At 58.5% G+C, this 20,246-nt stretch overlaps 3 protein-coding genes across 4 annotated transcripts; all 3 read right to left on the reverse strand.

Moving 5' to 3' along the window:
* Nucleotides 1–1,471: 1,471 nt before the first annotated feature.
* Nucleotides 1,472–8,357, reverse strand: ICAM5 (intercellular adhesion molecule 5). Of its 2 annotated transcripts, none has more exons than XM_060297147.1 (11): nucleotides 8,001–8,357; nucleotides 6,798–7,067; nucleotides 6,295–6,615; nucleotides 5,789–6,076; nucleotides 5,140–5,280; nucleotides 4,770–5,018; nucleotides 4,038–4,280; nucleotides 3,681–3,959; nucleotides 3,340–3,579; nucleotides 2,665–2,931; nucleotides 1,472–1,910 (listed from the first exon to the last, which is right to left on the reverse strand). In XM_060297147.1, the coding sequence occupies exons 1-11, from the start codon at nucleotides 8,080–8,082 to the stop codon at nucleotides 1,636–1,638; spliced, it is 2,655 nt and encodes an 884-aa protein (XP_060153130.1). In that variant the 5' UTR covers nucleotides 8,083–8,357; the 3' UTR covers nucleotides 1,472–1,635. The 2 variants fall into 2 exon arrangements, with proteins under 2 accessions (XP_060153130.1, XP_030735491.1); XM_030879631.2 differs by having other exon boundaries at nucleotides 5,140–5,394; nucleotides 8,001–8,356.
* A 1,244-nt stretch (nucleotides 8,358–9,601) lies between these two features.
* ICAM4 (intercellular adhesion molecule 4 (Landsteiner-Wiener blood group)) lies at nucleotides 9,602–10,889 on the reverse strand. Its single transcript, XM_030879630.2, has 3 exons — nucleotides 10,406–10,889; nucleotides 9,982–10,287; nucleotides 9,602–9,858 (listed from the first exon to the last, which is right to left on the reverse strand). Exons 1-3 carry the CDS (start codon nucleotides 10,797–10,799, stop codon nucleotides 9,740–9,742), a joined length of 819 nt encoding a protein of 272 aa, XP_030735490.1. The 5' UTR covers nucleotides 10,800–10,889; the 3' UTR covers nucleotides 9,602–9,739.
* A 276-nt stretch (nucleotides 10,890–11,165) lies between these two features.
* ICAM1 (intercellular adhesion molecule 1) lies at nucleotides 11,166–19,925 on the reverse strand. Its single transcript, XM_030879629.3, has 7 exons — nucleotides 19,820–19,925; nucleotides 17,930–18,190; nucleotides 14,042–14,350; nucleotides 13,383–13,670; nucleotides 13,048–13,302; nucleotides 12,597–12,845; nucleotides 11,166–12,513 (listed from the first exon to the last, which is right to left on the reverse strand). The coding sequence occupies exons 1-7, from the start codon at nucleotides 19,884–19,886 to the stop codon at nucleotides 12,332–12,334; spliced, it is 1,611 nt and encodes a 536-aa protein (XP_030735489.2). The 5' UTR covers nucleotides 19,887–19,925; the 3' UTR covers nucleotides 11,166–12,331.
* Nucleotides 19,926–20,246: the final 321 nt, after the last annotated feature.

Raw genomic sequence — 20,246 nt, forward strand, 5'->3', positions numbered from 1 at the left:
CTTCGGGGAGAGACACAGCACACGAGGGTCTCAGACTGTGTGTCTACAAACCCCTGGCTGTTTTTATCGACGTAGTCAACATTTATTGACCAACTACTGTGTGCCAGGTCCCAATGAGGCACTCAGTTATGAATGGAACAGAGATCCCTAGCAAAGCCAATATTCGAGAGTGACAGTAAACAGGTATTCAGTAAGTATCTAATAGAATGTCAAGTAGTGATCATGCTACAGAGAAAATAAAGTATGTAAGGAGGTGAGGAGTTGGGCTGCTACCGTGTTCTCAGGGAAAGCCTCTCTGAGCAGGTGTGACCTTTGTGTAGAGACCTGACAGTAAGGAACTAGCTGGGAATTCCCTGGCGGTCCAGGGGTTAGGAATCTGCGCTTCCACTGCGGGGGGCACGGGTTCGATCCCTGGTCAGGGAACTAAGATCCCACATGCTGGCAGTGCGGCCAGAAGAAACAAAGGAACTATTTGAAATGAGGACACCTGGGGCAGAGGTAATGGCAAGAGCAAAGACCCTGTGGCAGGCAGGAGTTTGGGATTCACGGAACCTCAAGGATGCGGGTGGGCAAGGAGAGAGGTGATGGGGGCCGGACAGCAGGGGCTGCACCACGTTTGGGCCTCATGGCCTTTTGTACCTGGCACCCGGCACTGGCTTAGCCTCTAGTGCCCCAGTTTCCTGCTCTCACTTTTGCTCCCGAAATGTTTGTGGGGGGCAGCCGGTGGAGCTGGAGCAGTCCAGGCCCGCTTCCTTCTGGCAGCTCTGTGTTCCTGCTTTTGAGGGAGGAGGAAACGGGGGGTGGAGGAGGCCCAGCTGTTCTCTCCTTCTGCTGTGGGGGGTGAGGGGGTTGACTGGTGGTGAGCAGGGGGCGGGGATGTGGCTGATACCCTATGTGTCTCTTCCGAATCGTGATGGGCCAAGTCGAAAGGCAGCTTCTGGGTAAACTGAGGCACCGCGGATGGACACAGGAGGGAGGAGGCCTTGAGGGTGGGGCAGGGGTGCACCCTGTAATAGGAGGGACATCGCAGCGGCTGACACTCGGAGCTGCAGCTTCCTTTACCCATCCCTGCAAGGCCTCAGGGCTGGGGCGATGCCCAGACCCCTGGGAAAGGCCTCCACCCATCCAGGGAAGGCAGCCTCAGCTCCTCCTGGAAGCAGGCCTGGGGGAAGCACCCAACTCCCACCCCCAACATTAGCCGGATTAGAGGGCAGCGCTGGGCGGAAGAGATAAGCATAGAGAGGGAGGAAGGAGCCAGGTCCCCACCCCCGCCCAAGGGTCCAGGGAGAACACGAAACAGGGCACGGAGAGCGCAAACTCCCGGTCACATCGCGAAATGGCGGCTTGGACTGTGCCTGACACGTAGTAGGCCCTCAAAAGCAAAAATGGTTTTTTGAATAAACACCCACAGGGTTGGGATTCGAACCCTGCGTTGCTTCTGCATCGCGGACTGAAACAGATGGAGCCGAAGTCCTTTATAAAAACTTTATTGGGGAAGGGGGGTAGAAAATGGGGGGTGACGCCCCTGGAATTGAATTAAATAAATAAATAAATAAATAAATAAATAGAACAATAAATAAGCCCCCGTGTGAGTCTGGGGGGCGTCCCCCGGCCCGCGGGGAGAGGGGAGCAGGCTCACGCTGACGTCAGCTGGATGGCAAAGACCTCGCCCCCCGCCGGCGCCTCTGCGGTGCCCGCAGCTTCAGTTGCACCTTCGGCGCCCCCGCCCCCGCCGGCGCCGGCACCCGCGCCGTTGAGACACACGGCCTCACCCGAGCTCTCAGCCTCCTGCACATTATATTCGCCCTTCTTGCAGGCGGTGGACTGCACGTAGAAGGCCAGGCCGGCTCCCGCGGCCAGCAGCGCCGCGCCCCCAGCCGCGCCGCTCACAGCGACCCATAGCCACGGACCTGCGGGGTGCGGACGCTCGAAGAAGGTGGTCGAGCTCCCCCCACCCATCCAACACACCAAGCCCGGGCCACTTCTGCCCCTCCCCACAGGCATGAGGTCAGTTCTCACGTGCCTGGCAGGGAGCCCCAGGGAACCCAGCCTTGGAGGAAAAGAGAGACCCCAGTAAGGCCACCTCCAGCTCGGGTGAGGCCCTAGACCCATTTTATGGGCCACCCCATCACAGGGAGGATTTAAGCCCCTAGCCCCAGAGATACCCAGGAAGTCAAGCAACTCTCCTCACCCTCAAAAGGATGGTGGGGCGGGGGGGAACCCAGTCATTCCTCCACCCCAGAAAGACCCCAGCCCCAGAGATACGCGAAGCGGCAGCAGGATCCTGCTGGGTTCCCACCACTATCCTCTGCCTCTGTCCCTCTCCAGACCCCCTTCTCCACAGCCGCACGCTGGAAGGTGAATTGGATCAAGCCTTCACCACGCAGAACCCACCCAAAGTTAAGTCCCTCCTCACAGCAGTCACAGCCCCGAAGGTTCCCTTCCCTTGGGCTCGTCAGCTCCCTCTCCTTCCACTTGCCACCCCCACTGCGCCATCAAAGCCCCACCCGCCAGGGCGCCCCTAATTTCCACCCCGGCTCACTTCTGTCTCATCTGTGGGGACTGAGAGGGAGGCAGGGACGGGGTCAAGAGTCCCAAGGCGCGGGTCACAGCCCCCTGTAGATCCCTCGCCCAGGCCCCCCCCCCCCACCAGCTGCTACTTACCAGCCACGCGCACGGTGATGCGCCGGGTGTGGCGCCCATGCGCGTTGGTGGCTGCGCACTCATACTCGCCGCCGTGGCTGCCCATAGCGCCCGCCACGCTCAGCGTGCTGTTGTTGCTTGACAGGCCGATGTTCAGCGCCCCTGGGGGCGCACGCCAGCTGATCTGGGCTGGGGGCCAAGCCTCCGCTCGGCAGGTCAGCGTGAAGTTCCCTCCTGGCCGCACGCCTCCTGGAGGCGAGGCAGCCAGCTCGGCCACGACGGGGCGGTCTACAGGGGACAGGAGGTTGAAGGGGCCAGCCGCTGACCGAGAGCCCCCTTCTGAGACTGTCCCTCTTGAGATGAGCAGGCAAAGATCCTGCCTCACTTCAGAGCCCCATCCCCCTACAACTGGACTGCTGTCGGGGCTAAAATCCTGAGCCCTGCTTCACTGAATGGAAGGAGGTGGGGACCCACGCCAGGGCCCTTCAGACCCAGAACTTGAGGGGGCGGGGGCGGGCTCGGGCTCTTGTTCCCTAGAGTTTTCATTACCCTTAACATTTCATGTTAAGGCCAGGATTCCTTGTCCCCAGAAATGGGACTGGGGAGGTGCCCTTGAACTCCCCCGGGGAATCCCACCTCTTTTAGTCACTGTGCCCGAGACCGGATGCCCTCTATCTGGTGCTGCCCGCAACTCACACTCCACGCCCACGGTGACGATCCGGGCGTCAGTGCCGTGCGCGTTGGTGGCCAGGCAGCGGTAGATGCCTGCATCCTGTCGGGACACGCGCAGCCGCTGCGGCCGGGGCGCGCCCTCCCGGGAGCAAAGCACTTGTGGGGAGGGGCGACCCCGGGCGGAGCAGGCCAGCGCAGCAGCGTCGGCGCCTTCCAGCCACGTCTGGTGACTCGGGCAGGTAGATTCATCCATTTGCGGTGGCGCTGCAAAACAGCCATGGGGTGGGGGCGGGGGGGCTCGTTGTTCAGGGAGAAGCCGGGACCTGGAACACCCCCTACTCCCCGCCCGCCTGGGCCTCGCTCACACTCCGCGCTCACGGTGACCATCTTGACCACGGAACCGTGCTGATTGGTGGCGTTGCAGATGTAGGTTCCGGGTGCCAGTTCTCTAGGGATTTGAGGGGCTCTGGGACCAGGGTCTGGGGGTGCCAGCGGCAGCAGCGCCCCCTCGCTGGTGCCTCCGGAGCCAATGCACTCCACGCTCGGCTCTGGCTTCCCATCCACCTCACAGGAAAACAGTTGCCCAGATCCTTCCACCCACGTCCAATTGCTAGGGCAGCTCACCTCCTCAAAACTGGGGCCATCTGGGGGGCAGAGGGACTGGAAGTCAGGACAGGGTGATTCCGACGTACCCCGTCCTGCCCTGTGTTGCCCCCACTCACATTCCACCGTGACGGCTACATTTTTGGCTGCAGACCCTCGAGCATTAGTGGCTTCGCAGCGGTAGGTGCCCGCGTGCTCCCGGACCACACGCAGTGTGCCCTCGACGACCCTGGCTTCCCCAGAGCGCACACAGTTCACGTTGGGTGGTGGGACCCCATGGGCCACACAGCTCAGGGAGGCCTCTGTTCCTTCCAGCCAGGTAATGCGTTCAGGGCAGCCCACACTGTCCAGCGCTGGTGCGTCTAGAGAGGAGGGTGTTGTTGAGTTTTGGGGTTTAGGGACAGGTCTAATGTCCCTAGACCCTTTTTCCCATCCCAGGCGGGTAGGCTACGCTCTGCACAGGGACACCAAAGCAAAGGAGTTTCTCTCCAGTCAAGTCGTGCACTGTTTTGGGACTTCCCGAGCCCTGAAGTGTGCTTTTTTCCTGATTCCTACAAAGTGCCCACAGGACCCTCCCCAGTCTTTAGCTTAAAAATTGTTAGCCGGTTTGGAGCACCCACATTTCCAAGACTCAGCTCAAACGCCAGGCCCCAGGCTCCTGTGGACACGTCCACCCCCTCCCCTCCATCCTTCTCTAAGATCTTCCCCTAATCCGGCTCACCAGCCTCTTGCCTTTCTCAAAATCCTGCTCAAAGGCACGCCTCAGACCCTGTTTCCACCTTCCTCTGTAGTCAGGCCACCCCTAGACACTGAGAACCAGACAGAGGTGCGCCCTATGCACCTCCACTCACACTCCACCGTCAGAGTCACGTCCTTGACCGCCTGGCCCTGGACGTTGGTTGCGGTGCAGTGGTAAGTTCCAGCGAGCGCGCGAGTGACCGGACCCAGCAGGCCCAGGGCCAGCACCGCCCCGCCGTCGGGCCGCGCACAGTGCACCGAGGGCTCTGGGTTTCCACGGGCCTCGCAGCGCAGCGTCTGCTCAGGCCCCTCCGGCCACGTCCAGCTCCTGGGACAGTCCGAATCGTCCAGCCGGGGGGCGTCTGCAGGCAGGGGCATGGGATACAAGAGGCTAGACGTGGACCGTGGGGAAATCCTCCACTTCCATGACACGGCCAGAGACCAGGCAGGCGGAGGTAGGCGAGAGGTTAAAGCCCAACTCACATAGGACGCGCAGCTCGGCGCTCTCGTTCTTTCTCAGGGTCTCCCCGTCAACTTCGAGGGTGGCGTCGCAGAAGAAGCCACGCCTGTCGTCGTTCTCGGTGGCGTTCAGCTGCAGCTGGGCGGGCTGTCCCGGGACCGCGGCTGGAATTCCGTCTAGTGTGACTAGGGCTCGGGCCCCGGCTGCGCAGGTTACTGTCACCATCTTCCCCTCGGGGGCGTTGGGCTCGCTCAGGGTCAGGAGGGGTTCCGGGAAGCCTGGGGACGGGGCATTGGCCGGGAGACCACTGACCATGCCCCTCCTGCGGTTCAAGGCTGCCCCTTATCAGCCCGAACCTTCCCCACTTCAGCCAAACCGTGGGTACCGTGCCCTGCCCCTCGGGCTGTTCAGGCTCCTCTCCCTTCTCGCCCCGCCCCTTTGAGGTGGTCAGGCCACATCTCTAGGGATCCTCGTCGGGTCTGCGACCTTCCCCTTTGGGCAGCTCAGACTCCGCTTCTCCAGCTACTATTGAGTCTTCCATCTGCCCCGCCCCTTCGGGACTCTCGGGCCACGCCCATTCCGATACCAGGGCCCCACCCACTATTTGCCCCGCCTTCGCCTTCCTCTGGCTCCACCCCCGAGCCGCCGAGGCCCCACTTCACTCCCTCTTACTGTAGACAGTCACGTTCTCTTGGGTCTCTCGACTCTCGCCCCCCAGGGTCACGTTGCAGACCAGCTGCCTGGCGCCCTCCTGCTCTGCGCTAGCTGTGGCTGTGGCAGTGGCCATGAGAGCGTCCCCCTCGAGGGTGACATCGGGACTCAGCCTCTGGTCCCCCAGCGCCAGGTAGACCTCAGCCTCCGAGGCTGGAAACAGCCCGTCCATGGCGCAGCTTACGGGTCCTTCTGAGCCCACTTCCAAGAGCCGGGGGGCAGCGAGGCGAGGGGGTTCCGGAGGCAGGGCTGGGAGTAGAAGAACAGAGCTTGAACTTACGTATTGAACGCTCAATATGTTCTAAGCGCTTTACAGGCACTCTATTATGGTATTATCCTCAAGGCACAGAGGGGAAAATAACTTTCCGCTGGTGAGTGTTAGGGTAAGAATTAGAATTCAGATTTCTCTGCCTCCAAGCTTAAACATCGGCCCGACCCCCCTGGGTCCCCTCCTCACACCCACTCACCGAAGGTTCGGAGCTCTCTGGGGGCTGAGCTGTTTTCAAACAGCCCCAGGCCATGCGGCCGAAGGTCCAGCTCCGCACGGCACGAGAAATTGGCCCTATGGTCCTCCCTCCGAGCAAGTACCGTGGCTGTGAGCACCGCACCCCGCGCTCGGGGTGGCTCCCCGGAGAAGCTGCGGCGGATCAGCTCCCGGGCGCCCCGCAACAGGGTCAATGTGAGACTCCCACGAGGCCCAGCGCCGGGGACCCTACAGCTCAGGGTGAAGTTCTCGCCCACTGGCTGCCAGGCAGGCAGCGGCACCAGTTCTACACGATCCGGCCGTTCTGCAACGGGGGAACCACGGCTGTTGGAAATGCCAGGGCTCAGCACAACGTGGCTTGGAACCCAGGGGCCAAGAGGGGGAGGGCGTGCTGATCCAGAGGGTGGGGCCTGTAGGAGAGGACCCCGTTACCCAGGGGGCGGGGCCTGGAAGGGAGGGAAAGTAGCTTGGCCTCTGAGAACTCACGAAAAGTGCGAATGAGCCCGCGAGCCTGCAGTGTGCGTCGCGCGCAGCGGAAGAAGCAGACGGGCTGGGTCTCCGGCTCTCGGATGTCCACCAACTGCCGCGCCAGCCAGCGCAAACCCCTCTGGGTCCCATTCCGGCGCAGCGAGGTCTCCAGGCCACCGCGCTCGGGCCGTGGGCAGTTGGTGCTGCAATTCAGCCACAGCGATCCCCCGCGCTCCACGAGCGCCACGCGGGGCTGTAGGTCCGCCCAGAAAGGCTCTTGCGCGACCACTGCCCGGAGAAACGCGAGCTCAGCCTGGGAGCCACCTCCCCGGGATCTAAGAGCCCCTATGCAGACTCAGGATTCCCAGGGAATGAGCAGAGGCCACAGCCAGGAGTCCCAAGTCCTGCCCAGGTCTCAGGTTTACAAGCGCGCTCCCACGGTCCAGACCTCGAGGGTGTCTCTGGTACATTGCAGCGGAGAGCCCTTCTCTCCAAGGTGCGGATGGAGTGACGGGGAAGAATGGGGGGGAGGGGAGAGATGAGAGGAAACATGGGGTTTTCAACGCACACAGCAATGCTGGGAAGAGGGGACCCTGGGTGGGGGAAGGGAAGCGGACTGGTTCTCACGGTTCTCGCCAGGAGAAGGGGAGACTGGTTGAAGCGAGGGCAAAAGAGAGATGAGGCTGAGTCAAGCGAGGTTAAGGGAGGAGTCCAAACCCGGGTGAAGAGTACGGAAAGAGGACGCGGGGCTGGGCTCATGAAAGGAACCGCGGGAACAGCCGATGGACTCTGTTGCCAGGGCTCCGGGTGGAGCGGGAACAGTGCCTAGGAGTCACGGCAGTTGGTGAGATTTGGGTCTTCGTGGATTTCGAGTGGTGAAGATGCCAGTCCGTGGACCATGGTGCATAGCAGAGGGTTAGGAGGTACCCCGGGAGGGGACAGGGGAGATAATGGAGTCTCCAGAGCTCGAGGCTGGGTGCAGAAGAGCACCCAGGATCTCGAAGAAGGTAGGGTAGAGACCTGAGTGAGCGAGGAGTCCGGAAGCTTGGTGTCCAGTGTGTGTTGTGGGGGAAGAGGGATAGAGAAGAAGGCCCTGGGCTCAAGGTGGGGGCAGAAGCGTGGGAGCGAGGCGAGGGAGGAGCGGGGAGGGGCTTGTGGCCGCTTCTCAGGTCCAGAAACTACGACCCCGCCCTGTCCACCCTGAGCCGGACCGGCTCTTACCTGAGAGACCGAAGAGCCCCAGGCCCAGGGCAGCCCAGAGGCCGAGCAGCGCCCGGTGCAGCCCTGGCGAGGGTCCTGGCATCGCCGCCGCGGGGAAAGCGCAGGAGGCGAGGGGAGCGCGAGCGCTGAGCTGGGCTAGAGGACTGCGCGGCGCGGCGGGTGGGGTGTGGAGGAGGCTGAGTTGCGCTTGGGGATTGGTTTAACGTTGGTAACTTGGTTTCCAAGGAGGGGGCGGCAGCAGAGGCGGCGCGGGGAGGGCGGGAAGGCGAGCGTGCACCAGGCTACCGGCTTTGATGAAGGCGTGCTGGCAGGAGCGAGCGACCCCCAGGGTCTACATGGAGGCCGGCCCCATTGCCCGGAGACTTCTGGGGGCGGCTGCGCACTCCAGCGTCGTCCCCGGCGGCGACGCTGAGGTGGTGGGGATGCAGGGTTGCCCTTCTCAAACCCCCACCCCACCCCTTGCTTAGATGCTATGATAATGAGCTGGACTCCGAGCTCCGCCTCCACATTTAGCCCCTCCCACCAGCCCCCACCTTGGAGCGGAGATGGGTTGGGGGCTAGGAGAGATTTGAGACGTGCAGGCTGGGGATGAGAAGGCTCTAGGGGAGGATGTGGGGATGCCTCCCTCACTGATCCTTCCCCTTTTAACCCCTGGGAGCTGAGGGTTACAGCTACGCCTCTAGTCTTTCTCTGGCTCCGCCCCCGCACGCGACAGAAGGGGCGGGGACGAAAGTGACAGCGAGTTGGGAACGTGTGTGCTTGCGCGCAGCGTTCTCGGGCGTCTAAATTAGGGTCGGCTCGGCTCTGGGTCTGTATTTACCCAGCGTTCAGCGGGCACGTGTCTACGCGACTTGTGTGAGCAGGAGCCGCCAAAGAGCGCCTCTGAATCCGCTTTCTGCTCGGCGGGCGGGGCCCTGGACCACGCGGGCCTTGCCAGGCATCCACTGCAGGCCCCGATTCTGCGTCCACGCGAGACCAAGAGACCAACTGTGATACTTTTGACTCCGCATCTGGGTTCCAGGTTTGGACACCCTCCATGTGCTCACCAGGCCCGGTGACTAACAGGACGTTTCCAGGATGCGAATCTGTGACATACACCACTGCCCCCCCCCCACCTCACCATCTGGTTGCTCCTTCCCCGCAGTCAACACATGGGTATCTTTTCTGCGTATCCACGTTCCTCACAAAGTACATTTGACCCAGCCCACCTGTGCTCTCACTCCCAGAACTAATGGTGAACTATGGGGATTAGTTCTCTCCCCACCCCTGCCCTCCAGGAAAGTGCAGGGTCTAAAGGGCGAGGGGGGTAGGAAACTTAACATCCAATCAGAGCTGCTGCGTGGCAGCGCTGGAGCCAATCAGGAGAAGCCATACCATGAACCAGCCTTCCCACAGCCTAAAGCCCCCCTGAGCCCATGCCTTGCCCCTCTGCACCGCATTGATAATGCCCGAGGGAGAGGTTTTTACTACATCGGCTGGGAATGCGGAGGGAATGGGGCTCCAGCATGGGAGACCAGAGTGAAAAACCTCAGGTGCCCTCAGGGAGACAGGAATTTGGAGAAAATGATAGAGGCAAGGCCAAAAAGAAGACCACTTCAGTCAGAGGAGGTGCACTAATGGGGTACCTTTATGCCCAGGGGCAGAAGCTGGCTGAGGAAGGCTTTATTGATCCAGGCAAGGTTCCCCCAAATGTTCCAGATTCCTTTTTCCTCCAGCTCAGCCAGCATGGACCACTGCCTCTATGCCCGAGACTTCATCGACAGGTACTTTCTCAGGCAGAGGGCTCCCACTACAAGAAGGATCCCCACAAGGGCTGCGATGGAGGTGGAGGCCAAGGCTTTGGACGCAGGGCTCCAAGCTGGAGACAAGAGGGGAGAATTAGGAACAGAGCACTTGGAGGTGTGACAACCCGCATGGACATGCTCTGGCTTGGCCCACATAACCCTTCCCCACTCTTCCCAGGGTTATAAGGGTGCCTCACCGAGGACTGGCAGCGTCATGGGTGCCGAGCTACTGAGGACCACCAGGCCATCGAGATTGAGGCGGGCGTAGCAGGTAACGGGCTGCCCGAAGTCACTGGGCCTGGCGCGTAACGCGTAAGTCAGCGTCACGTTGGCCAGATCTCGGCCGGTGAAGCGCTCCAGGCTCTCGGAGTAGATGACCCGGCCACCGCGCCTCAGAATCACCACCAGGAAGCCCACGGGGAACACGTGTGTCACATGGCAGCGCAGAGTGTACTCACTGCCCATTAAGACCGGAGGCTCCAGGATCACGCTGCGTGGCTGTTCTAAAGCAAGAGGGGGCCGCTGGGCAAGGTCCGAGGGCTCCCCCTAGCGCGACTGTCCGTTACCCCCGCTCCGTCCTCCTCCCCGCACCCCAGCCAGGCCTGAGCCCCTGTCCCTCACTGTAGGCGGTAATCCTGGCGGTGGCCCCCCGCGTTTCTCCCGCGCAGGTGACGAAGCAGTGCACATCGGAGCTCCAGGCCCTCACATCCAGCAGCTGGTAGGATACCCAACCGGGCCCACTGAGCGTGTCGCCTCGCCGCAGCTCGGTGCGGAGGCTGGAACCCTCCGGTAGGGGGCAGCTGCTGCTGCAGTTGAGCCACACTGAGCCCCCCGGCGGCACGGCCTTGAGCTCGGGGCTTATGCGCACCCAGAAGGGTGCTGAGGTCTCCGGGGGCGCGGGAAAGGGGCCTCCCGGGCCTTGCGTCCGCGCACTCCGGCGCCTCCGCGCGCTCGCGCCTCGCGGGTAGGAGGGCGACAGCAAAAGCAGCAACAAGAGGAGGAGCAGAGACCCCATGGCAAAAAGCCCGGACTGAGGGGCCCCGCGCCAGGGAGCCAAGGCTGGCTCCGGAGATAAGGAGGCCCGCAGCACCGCCTCTTCAGCCCCACCCCGGGCAGAGAGAGACAGAGGCTCCGGGGGGCCCCGGAGCCCTGCGGTATACACCCCACTCCCGCAGTTTAAGAATGGGATTCTCCACCCCATTCTAAACCAAATGTCATCGTGTTTTTCTGGAGAGGGATCTTTAATTTTCACTAAAGTCTCAAAAGGCCCTAATAAACCCCAGATTTGGATTAGAGCCTGAGGGCTGGACCTTGAACTGGCAGCCTTCTCTTGGGGCAGGAAGTGGGAGGACAGGCCAGAAAAGGCTCCAGCTGGACATGACACCTCCCCTCAACTCACACAAGGCCAGAAGGATGAAATAGCTTTATTAGCACAAGGGAGAGGCTTCCGCAGTTGGGAGGGGGTTCTCCCAGGCCTCTCCTCCCCACGGCCTGCAGAACCCTCGTCGCTGCAGGAATTTGGACCTGCAGACTGTTCTGTTCTTGCATGGCCCCACTGAGATGGAAACAGGTAGGACAAGGCAGGGACACACAGGGATTGGGCACAGTTTCCTGGGACTCCATGGTTTAGCTATCAAGGAGTGAACACCCACGTTTAGGCATGCCACCAAGTGTCATTGTGAGCACTAGCAGACATGGGTATAGGTGGAGAGGTGGGTTATCAGAGGTCAGTGCCAGTGCTGGGGTGTAAGGGCTCAGTGGGTCACCTCTGGGCATGTCACCAGCTATACCTTGTCACCGTTACTAATCCCTTTCTGGGAGAAAGCAGCTTGGCCAGTGGAGTGGGAAATTCTAGCCCCACTTAATCTTTTTGCCAGGCACTCTTGTGCAGTGCACAACCAGTACAACTGTAGCTGGCGATCCTGAATGAGATTAGACTGACAGCTCCCTGAGGGCGGGAATCAATGTTCTTCTTGTTTACCATTCTAGCCCACATAAAAGGCACTCAATAAATAGCTAGTAAGAGAACAAATGAATAAATAGGTCATCATCAAGAGTTGGGAACAGTCTGTGGACAGCAATGCTGGTGCTGGCTTCTGTCAGAGGACGTGTGGGGATTTGTGTTTCAGTGCTGCATGTGTCTGTGCAGGGCCACTTCTCTCTTAGGACCGTAAGGCCTCAGCACACGCAGGAGGGGGTGAGTTTCAATGTTTCCCAGTTGGGTGTCCCCCTGCTGGAGGTCAGGGTCTCCATCATACACCCTCCGGCCAGGTCAGACCTTGACATCCCTCACATTGATGCCTTGAGCCTTGGCCCCTTCTTTTGTCTCAGTCCTGTGGCTCCACATCAGGTGTGAGGCCTGGGGGTTATAAGTGTGCAGGGGCCATGACCCCAGATGCTGTCTGTATCTTGACTGAGGCCTCTCTCCTGTCCTCTGGCACCCTGGGAAGGTGGGTATAGCTGAATGGCATATGTCCACCACTGTTCGATGCAGCCCTGCTTGTCACAGTTTGGGGGCTGAGGAGGTCCTGTCCGGAGGGGGTAGGCTCAGGGCGGCGTGGCTGGTGTGGAGAGTTTCATGGCAGCCTCTTCCTGGGCCTTCCGGGCCTTCTGTAGCTCATATTTCTGGATCTTCCTCTGGTAGTTATAGATGTAAATGGCTGCACCCACAGCGCCCAAGATCATCACAAATGCCACCGGAATGACGATGGCCATGTTATTCTGGTGGTCTGTGGGGAGGACACAGGGGGCGGTGAGGGTTGAGCTGCCCTCACTGCCCCTGCCCTGCCCAGCCCTGAACTCCAGCACTTACAGATCACATTGATGACAACTTCACGGGTAACCTCACCGCGAGTGCTGGTGGCCCGACACTGGTACGTGCCTGCAACCTTCCGCTCGACGGGTCTCAGGTCCCCAATGGGTAGCAAAGCCCCATCCTCTTTCCGGCTACAGTTCAGCTTGGGGGTTGGGTTCCCCCAGGCCTGGCACCTCAGGGTCTGCTGGGAGCCTTCCTGCCATGTCCAGTTTCCCAGGCAATCCCTCTCGTTCAGTCGGGGGCCATCTGAAGAAACACAGCAAGATGAGGGACGGGGTCAGGGACCAGGACATCACTCACCATCTAGGTCTAGGTAAGAAGACTTAGGTAGGAATCTGGGGAAGGGGCTCACTAGGGTGGGGGTGGGAGTGGGTGGAGGCAGGAGTTCTCGGGGTCTTAGGGGTTGGGCCTTGGAGGTAAGGGATCATTGTCTAGCAGCCCCACTCACACAGGACACGGAGCTCCCGGGTCTGGTTCTTGTGTACCACCTGCTCAGCCACCGCCAGGGCAGCAGAGCAGAAGAAGCTCCGTCCGTTGTCCTCGGCGCTGGCATTCAGCTGCAACTGGGCCCTCGGGCCCGGAGGCCTGGCTGGGGCCCCGTTCAGCGTCACCACAGCTCCAGCCTGGGCCTCGCATTCCACGTTCACCGTAGTCCATTCCGAGACCTCGGGCTGGCTCAGGGTCAGGTTGGGAGCCGGGAAGCCTGGAGGTGGGGTGCACAGTGAGCCCCGCCCCTGGCATTAGCCCCACCCCTTCAGAAGCCCCACCTGGGTTTCTACTTACTGTAGATGGTCACGTTCTCCAGAGACCTCCGGCTCTGCCCTCCCAGATTCACCGCACACGTCAAGTACTGGACGCCTTCTTCCTCCACCTTTCCCTCGACCAAGGCTTTGGCCAAGAGTGAGTATTCATTGTACGTGATCGTGGTTTGCAGCCTCCTGTCCCCCAGCGCCAGGTGGACCTCCGCCTCCGAGACTGGGAACAGTCCATACAGGGTGCAGCTCACCAGGCACTGTGTGCCCACTTCCAGTACCGGGTGCGTAGCAAGGTGCGGGTTGGTCGTTGGTAGGACTGGTGAGAGACAGTGGGTGTAAACAGAGAGGAGACAGACATCCTGAAGCCCTTTCCCGGGGCATTTTCATTCCCCCACCTGGAACACCCTCTTCCCGGGAGACTGTGGCCTGGGTCACCCTTGTCCCAGGACACGTGTACCACTTGCCCTGGGTCACAGCCTTCTCAGTGGATCCTGCAGTCCAGGCACCACATCCCAGAACACTCCACCCCAGTGGCCAAGAAGATGCTCTTCCCAGAAACCTTTGCAATCAAGGTTGCCACCTTCTCAATGCCCCCACGGCCAGGGGCCTCTCCTTCCCAGAGACCTCACACCCCAAGCAGGAAACCCCTGTCATCCCATCCTCTCTACTGGCTCCCCAGTGCCTCACCAAAGGTTCGGAGCTTCCTGGGGGCCGAGCTGTTCTGGAACAGTGCCAGCCCTTGGGACCGCAGGTCCAGCTCCGTGCGGCAAGAGAAATTGGCGCCATGGTAATCTCTGCTCACCAGCACCGTGACTGTGACCTCGGCAGGCTCCCCGTCTCCCGCTGGCTGACGGCCCAGCTCCTCCTCCCCACGAAGCAGCACCACGGTGAGGTGGTCCCGGGGGGCCCCACCGGACACCATGCAGCGCAGGGTGAGGTTCTCGCCCACGGGCTGCCAGCGGGGCAGGGGGGCCAGCTCCACGCGTTCCGGGAACCCTGGAGGGGAGGGGAGTGTTGTTTGAACTGGCTGGCCGCCCGCCCACAGGAACGTCGGGGCCCTGGCTACACCTGCTCGGGAAGTCTCACCACGCTCTTTCGAGAACACACCCCAAACCACCTAAACTAGAGAGGAATGTTAAGAGCTTCAGGATAACCCAGTGAGAAGTTCCCAAGTGGTTGTGAAGGAGGCAGAATACATTTTTATTCACTGCAGCATCTGAGAGTGAAAAGTGGGAAAGAATTTCGAGGTTTGTTGCCAGGAGTCCCGGCAAATGAATACAGTTCATTTAAGCTGTCCAGTCTCTAGACGTTGTTGTAAAAAAACTCCTGTTTTTCCTTGTCCTTTTTTTGGCCTTAGCATTTTTCTCCATAGCATCCCTCACCTCTGAGGTAAGAGATCATCTACTCAGTTAATTTGCTTTTCCACTATTCCTGCCATGGAATGTCAACCCAGGAGGCCAGGGATCTTTGTCTGGTTTGTTCCCTGTTGTATCCTTGACACCCGATACGCACTCTATTTTTTTTTTTTTTTGGCCACGCCCCGCGGCTTGTGGGATCTTAGCTCCCCGACCAGGGATCGAACCCACGCCCTTGGCAGTGGAAGCGCAGAGTCTTAACCACTGGACCGCCAGGGAAGTCCCTTAGGCACTCTATGTTTGTAGAAAGAATAAGGTTGAGACACCCACACCGATGCGAGGCCTTTCAGGAGCTTGCTTTCAAGGGTTCCCGAATGAACCGTGTGATCCCCTGAAATGTTAAAAATCTAAGAACAACCCACAGACCCTCAGAACGAAACCCTGAATATCCCCTGAAAACACTACACGCGGGCTCGGTTGCTAGGGTCTCCATTCTGCATGAGGTAACAGAATTCCAAGCCTGGATCGCCAGTGGAAATTGCCCGCAGAGCCCTGGTGAGCTGAGACTCACTCCCCGACCCCAGGCTCCCTAGGGAGGGGTCTTGAAGCCTCCCACTTTCAGTCCCTTCTCAAGAGGCCCTGAAATGTCACTTAAACAGTAGTGATGTTGGGAGTTGATTTTTGGACATGAGTCCACCTTCTCCCCAGGTTGCCAACCTCCTGAATAAAGCAACCTTTCCTTTTCCAACCTAAGGGGGGGGGAAAAAAAAGCAGTGATGTTAAAATGTCAGGAGCCTGGAGTTGATTCCTAGCTTTGCTGGTTCTTTGTTATGGCCTGTGGGGGAGTGACTTTGCACACTGGAACAGTCCCAGCCCTCGGGGCTACAGAAATGCCTCAGTTTTCTAAGCTGTAACCTGGGGCTAATGAAGGTAGGACTATTATTATTGTTATTATTATTATTAGGACTATTATTAATTCACTTCAGAAGTTGAGAGTGACTGTACATGGGCATGAGGTTACTTTTTTTTTGACTTTTGATTAAATGTTTATTCATTTTAATTTTGCCTTTTTAAAAATTTTGAAGCCAATATATTGTGTTTTCCACATCTGAATTTTTTTGTGTGTGGTTACTTTTTAAGGTGAGAGATATGTTCTTAAACTAGACTTCTACAACACTATAAATACTCCAAACTTCATTGCAGTGTATGCTAACAGCTGTTAAAAAAAAAAAAAAAAAAGGTTGAGAAAACCCTCAGACATCCAACTCTTACCTCTGACCATCTGTTGCAAACTCCAACTTGCAGAGCTGGCGGCCCCCTCAAACCACAGCCTCCAAATGGAACTCACATCTTGGAGCCCAGATCCTTGCCCTGAAGGCCAGACTGGGGGAGGAGGCCTGTTCTGCCTGTACCTCTCCTTGACTTCCCATCTTTAGTCCCTCACTAAGTCCTGGTCACTCCACTCTTCAAATATTTGTCTGCCCCTCCCTTCTCGTATGCGAAACTGCGGTCAACATGCACGACCTGGACTGGGTCCATGGGCAGCTGCTCTCTGGCTTCCTGTAAGGTCAGCCCTCTGCTCTGGATCCCTGGCCTGCTCACACACCCTCCATGGCTCCCTGTCACCCTAAGAAGAAAGTCTCAGCTCCTCGGCCTGGCATTCGAAGTCCTGCCAAACTCAGCTCCAGCCACACCGATCTGTTGATATTCAATCCCTCTTGCCTCCCCAACCCCAGGTCAGCATGTTTCCCCACTCCAAATCTTTGCCCAGGCTATTCCCTCTGTCTAGAATGCCTGTCTTTACCAACTCCTACGCATCCTTCAAGGCCCAGTTAGGGGTCACTTCCTGCAGGAATTACAACTCTTTCTAGAGAAAGCTCAGCCACCCAGAGATGCTCCCTCATCTTTACACTGGCAGTGGGGCAGGACCAAGCTCGAGTCTCTCCTAGGTGACCCCTTGCTACTGTGTGCAGCCGTCTGTTCCATTTCACAGAGGTGAAAACTAAGGCAAAGTCTGGCACCCGAAGAGGGAGAAATATATCAGGGCCAGGACTCAAACCTGGAGGACTGGGCTTTCAACTCTCAGGGTGAGATGCAGAAGGTCCTGTGAAAAGGTTTTCTGGGGGTTTTCAGAGGCCACTGGGAATGTTTGGGGACTTCCCTCACTTGGCCAGCAGCTGCTCAGACATCCTCCAAATCAGAAACAAAGCTGATGTTTGCCCCAAAGCTTCTTTTACGCAGGCCCTGTGAAGGCGGAATGTCCTCCAGGCCTCACTGCATCATTAGACCCTTCCGAGGAGGTCTCAGGTGAAAAGCAACCAGGAAGCCACATATTCCCCCCTCCCCCGCTCCCCACATCAGAGTCACCCAGTTAGTGAGGCCCATGCTGGGACTAGAACCCAAGGCTGTCTGATCCCAAGGCCAGTTGGCCAGTTCTCTTTCTTTCTTCCTTTTTTATTTTGTTTTGTTTTCATTTGAATTTCATTTACCTATGTATTGCTTACAGTCATGCTAACTCACTGTCACACTTCAAAATGCCCAAAGTAAAAAAAAAGGCACATGGAGAAAACTTGCTCCCTGTGCTCTCCCAGAGCCCTGCACCTTCTCTCCTCACAGCCAGCTATATTGTCATTTGTTGTATTTCCTTTCTGGGCCCTTTAACGCAGAAACACAGCCTCCCTAACCCCGAGCCCATGGCTCCCTAACACTGTGGGTGGCATGCCACTCATTCTGGGCATACCTTACTTTTGAACTTGACAATACATCTTGGAGCACCTGTCTCATTCTTTTACACGGTTGCATACTATTCCACGGGATGACTGAACCACAGTTTCTCTCCCCAGCCCTCTACATTTGAGTGCCTTGCAAACTTTTACCCTTTCAGATCAAGCCACAGTGAATAGCCCCACACTCCCTCAGTACCCTGGTGGGTGGGGACACCTATAGGCCCAATTCCCAGTAGTGGGTTTTCTGTGTCAAAGGACCCAGACATGTGACATTTTGAGGACTGAGTCCATACTTGGAAGTCACCCCCAAGGAAGTTCAAGGAAGGGTTCTAGATGACAATGAGACTTTCAGAAGATGGGCCCCCTTGCCCTTCAGTGAGACCCTACCCGCCCCCACCCCCAAGTAACAAAGGCTGTTCCAACCTGCTGGGGACTCCCTCGTCCACCTCCCCAACCCAGGCTGCCTAGTCCAGCCCCTGGGCCCAGCCACTCACAGTATACGGTGAGGTTCATCAAAGCTGATGACTGGTTACCGAGACAGCTCGAGTAGCATATTGGAAAGCTGTCTTTTTGCACGTCACTCAGTTCAAAAACCTTCCAGTTGTTCCCATGGTCTACTTCCCTCTTAGCCAGCTGAGTCTCTAGGCCCAACATTGTGTGTTGGTCACAGGAGGTACTGCAGTTCACCGTTATGGAGGCTCCTCGGGATGTGATGGCTTTTTGAGGATGCACTGACGTTTGGGCACCTCCAGGCCCTGGAACCAAAAGATGTGGAGGGGTCAGACATGACAAATCGGGCTCATTAACATTACTGCATCCAGCCTGTTCTGGGTGCTGCGGACACAGCCTTGAACAAGACAAAACTCTGCTTTCAGCGTGGGAGACAGAAAAATTCACGAGCACACAACATAATTAATAACTGATGCTGACAAGAGCTTTGGCAAAAACAAAATGGGATGATAGAACAGACAGTGCCTTGGTGACAGGGTAGTGTGTGAGCAGAGATCTGGATGATGAGCGGGGGCTGGCCATCGAGAGAAAAGGGAAATGAGTTCCAGGAAAAGGAGCAACAAGTGCAAAGGTCCTGAGGCAGGGTGGCTGGAGCAGAGTCACAGGGATGAGTTGGGGGAAACGGGGTCAGGAAGATCATGCAAAGCAGTGTTAAGCCACGCCAAGGAAGTGTTCTTCATTGCGAGGACAATGGGCAGCCATGGAGGATTTTAGCAAAAGAGGGGCATGAAGTCAGTGTTCTTCCCCCCCCCCGCAAGAGGTCAGGTGGAGGGAGTCAGTCCTCCAGGGATAAAGGGGTTCCAGTCAGGCTGGTTCCTTACCCACTTGGACAACTGGTTTCCCCTCTCAGGACCTCATTTTCCCCATCTGTAAAGTGGGTGAATATAGTCACCCCAACCCCTGCTGATGCAAGTAACTCCTAGCACAGGGCAGGTAGCATGTGGCTGCAGGTAAGAAGGAGGGGGCTTGTTGGGATTAGCTCCCGCAGACTGTGGTACCTCCAAAGCTAAAAAGCAAAGTCTGTCTGAGCCCACCCATCTGAAAGCTGCCCCCCACCCCGCCAAAGACCTCTGCCTTCAGCTTTGGGTCTACTCCATCTGGGATGGAGGTGGGCGGAAACAGCAGCTCCATGAATTCTCAAGGGTGATTCTGGGGTCGCTTCCATTTCACAGAGGGAAATGGTGAGACCTGAAGGGAGGTCACTCAGCTAGAAAGTGGTAGAGTCCGGATTAGAACGCTTCATTGAGCTGGTAACCACGGTGTGGTCTGCTCATGAATTTTTCACTCTCCTGCTTCCCGACACTGACCACCATTTGAGACCAAACTGTCCCCCTTCTCCCCTCCCTCCTTCTAGCTGGAGTTGATGAAGGGCTGCTGGGGCATCCCATTCCTTAGCCTCTGCTCCCTTGGCAAGTCAGCCCTGGAATTCCCCTGAGCAGAGTCCTGGACTTCCCCCAAGGGCACGGGATGAGGAACAGAATGTCTGTGCGTGTGTGTGTTGGGGGGGGGGGTCCCAGTCTACCTAAGCTTGGCACGGGGCCACATCTCTACACGGTCTGACCACCTTCTGGGGCCAGGACACAACCGCTGCGATGTGAACACTATTAACTTCTCCATTTTACAACTGAAAAAGTGAAGCTCCTCTGGGAGAGGCAGCCCATAGTCCGAAGGCACACAGCAAGCCATGATGTAGGGTCTGGATTTGAACCCATGGCTGTTGACTTTCAATCGATGGCTCTAGCCCCAACTTCCCATAAACAGCTACCTAAGTACCAGTGTCCCCAGCCGGTGGGGAGCCGGTCCTCCTACCGCTCCCAGGGCGCAGCCCAGATCCCAAGAGCTAGCCCGACGGCAGCCCCCCCATCCCTGATCACCTGGGAGCAGAGCCCCGAGCAGGGCCAGGAGCGCAAGCAGCGCGGGATGGGCAGCGCCGGGAACCATCGCAGGCGGAGGCAGGGCGGACGAGGTGGCGCAGAGGCGTGGGCGCGGACTGTGGAGCTGAGGACCTTGTGGGTCCTTTTATAGCGGCCAGCCAAGGGGGGCCGAGGGGGCGGTGCTGCCTTCCCGGAAACCTCGCGCTTTCCTCTCCGGAACGAGGGCTCTGGCATTTCCGGATTGAGAGGGTGCCGGGGCCGGGCAGGGTTGTACCCTCTCGCGGGCCGCTCTCGCACCGGAATTTCCGAATTGAAGTAGTGAGGGCTGCCTGGCGGCAGCGGCCACAAAACAACCCGGAGACTGCTCCCGGAGCTAGGGGTCCCGTCTCCGGGCTCGGCTACCCCTGATTCCGCGTTTACACAGTGC

The sequence above is a fragment of the Globicephala melas genome, chromosome 3 (assembly GCF_963455315.2).
Source record: "Globicephala melas chromosome 3, mGloMel1.2, whole genome shotgun sequence".
In the NCBI taxonomy this organism is placed as follows: Eukaryota; Metazoa; Chordata; class Mammalia; order Artiodactyla; family Delphinidae; genus Globicephala; species Globicephala melas.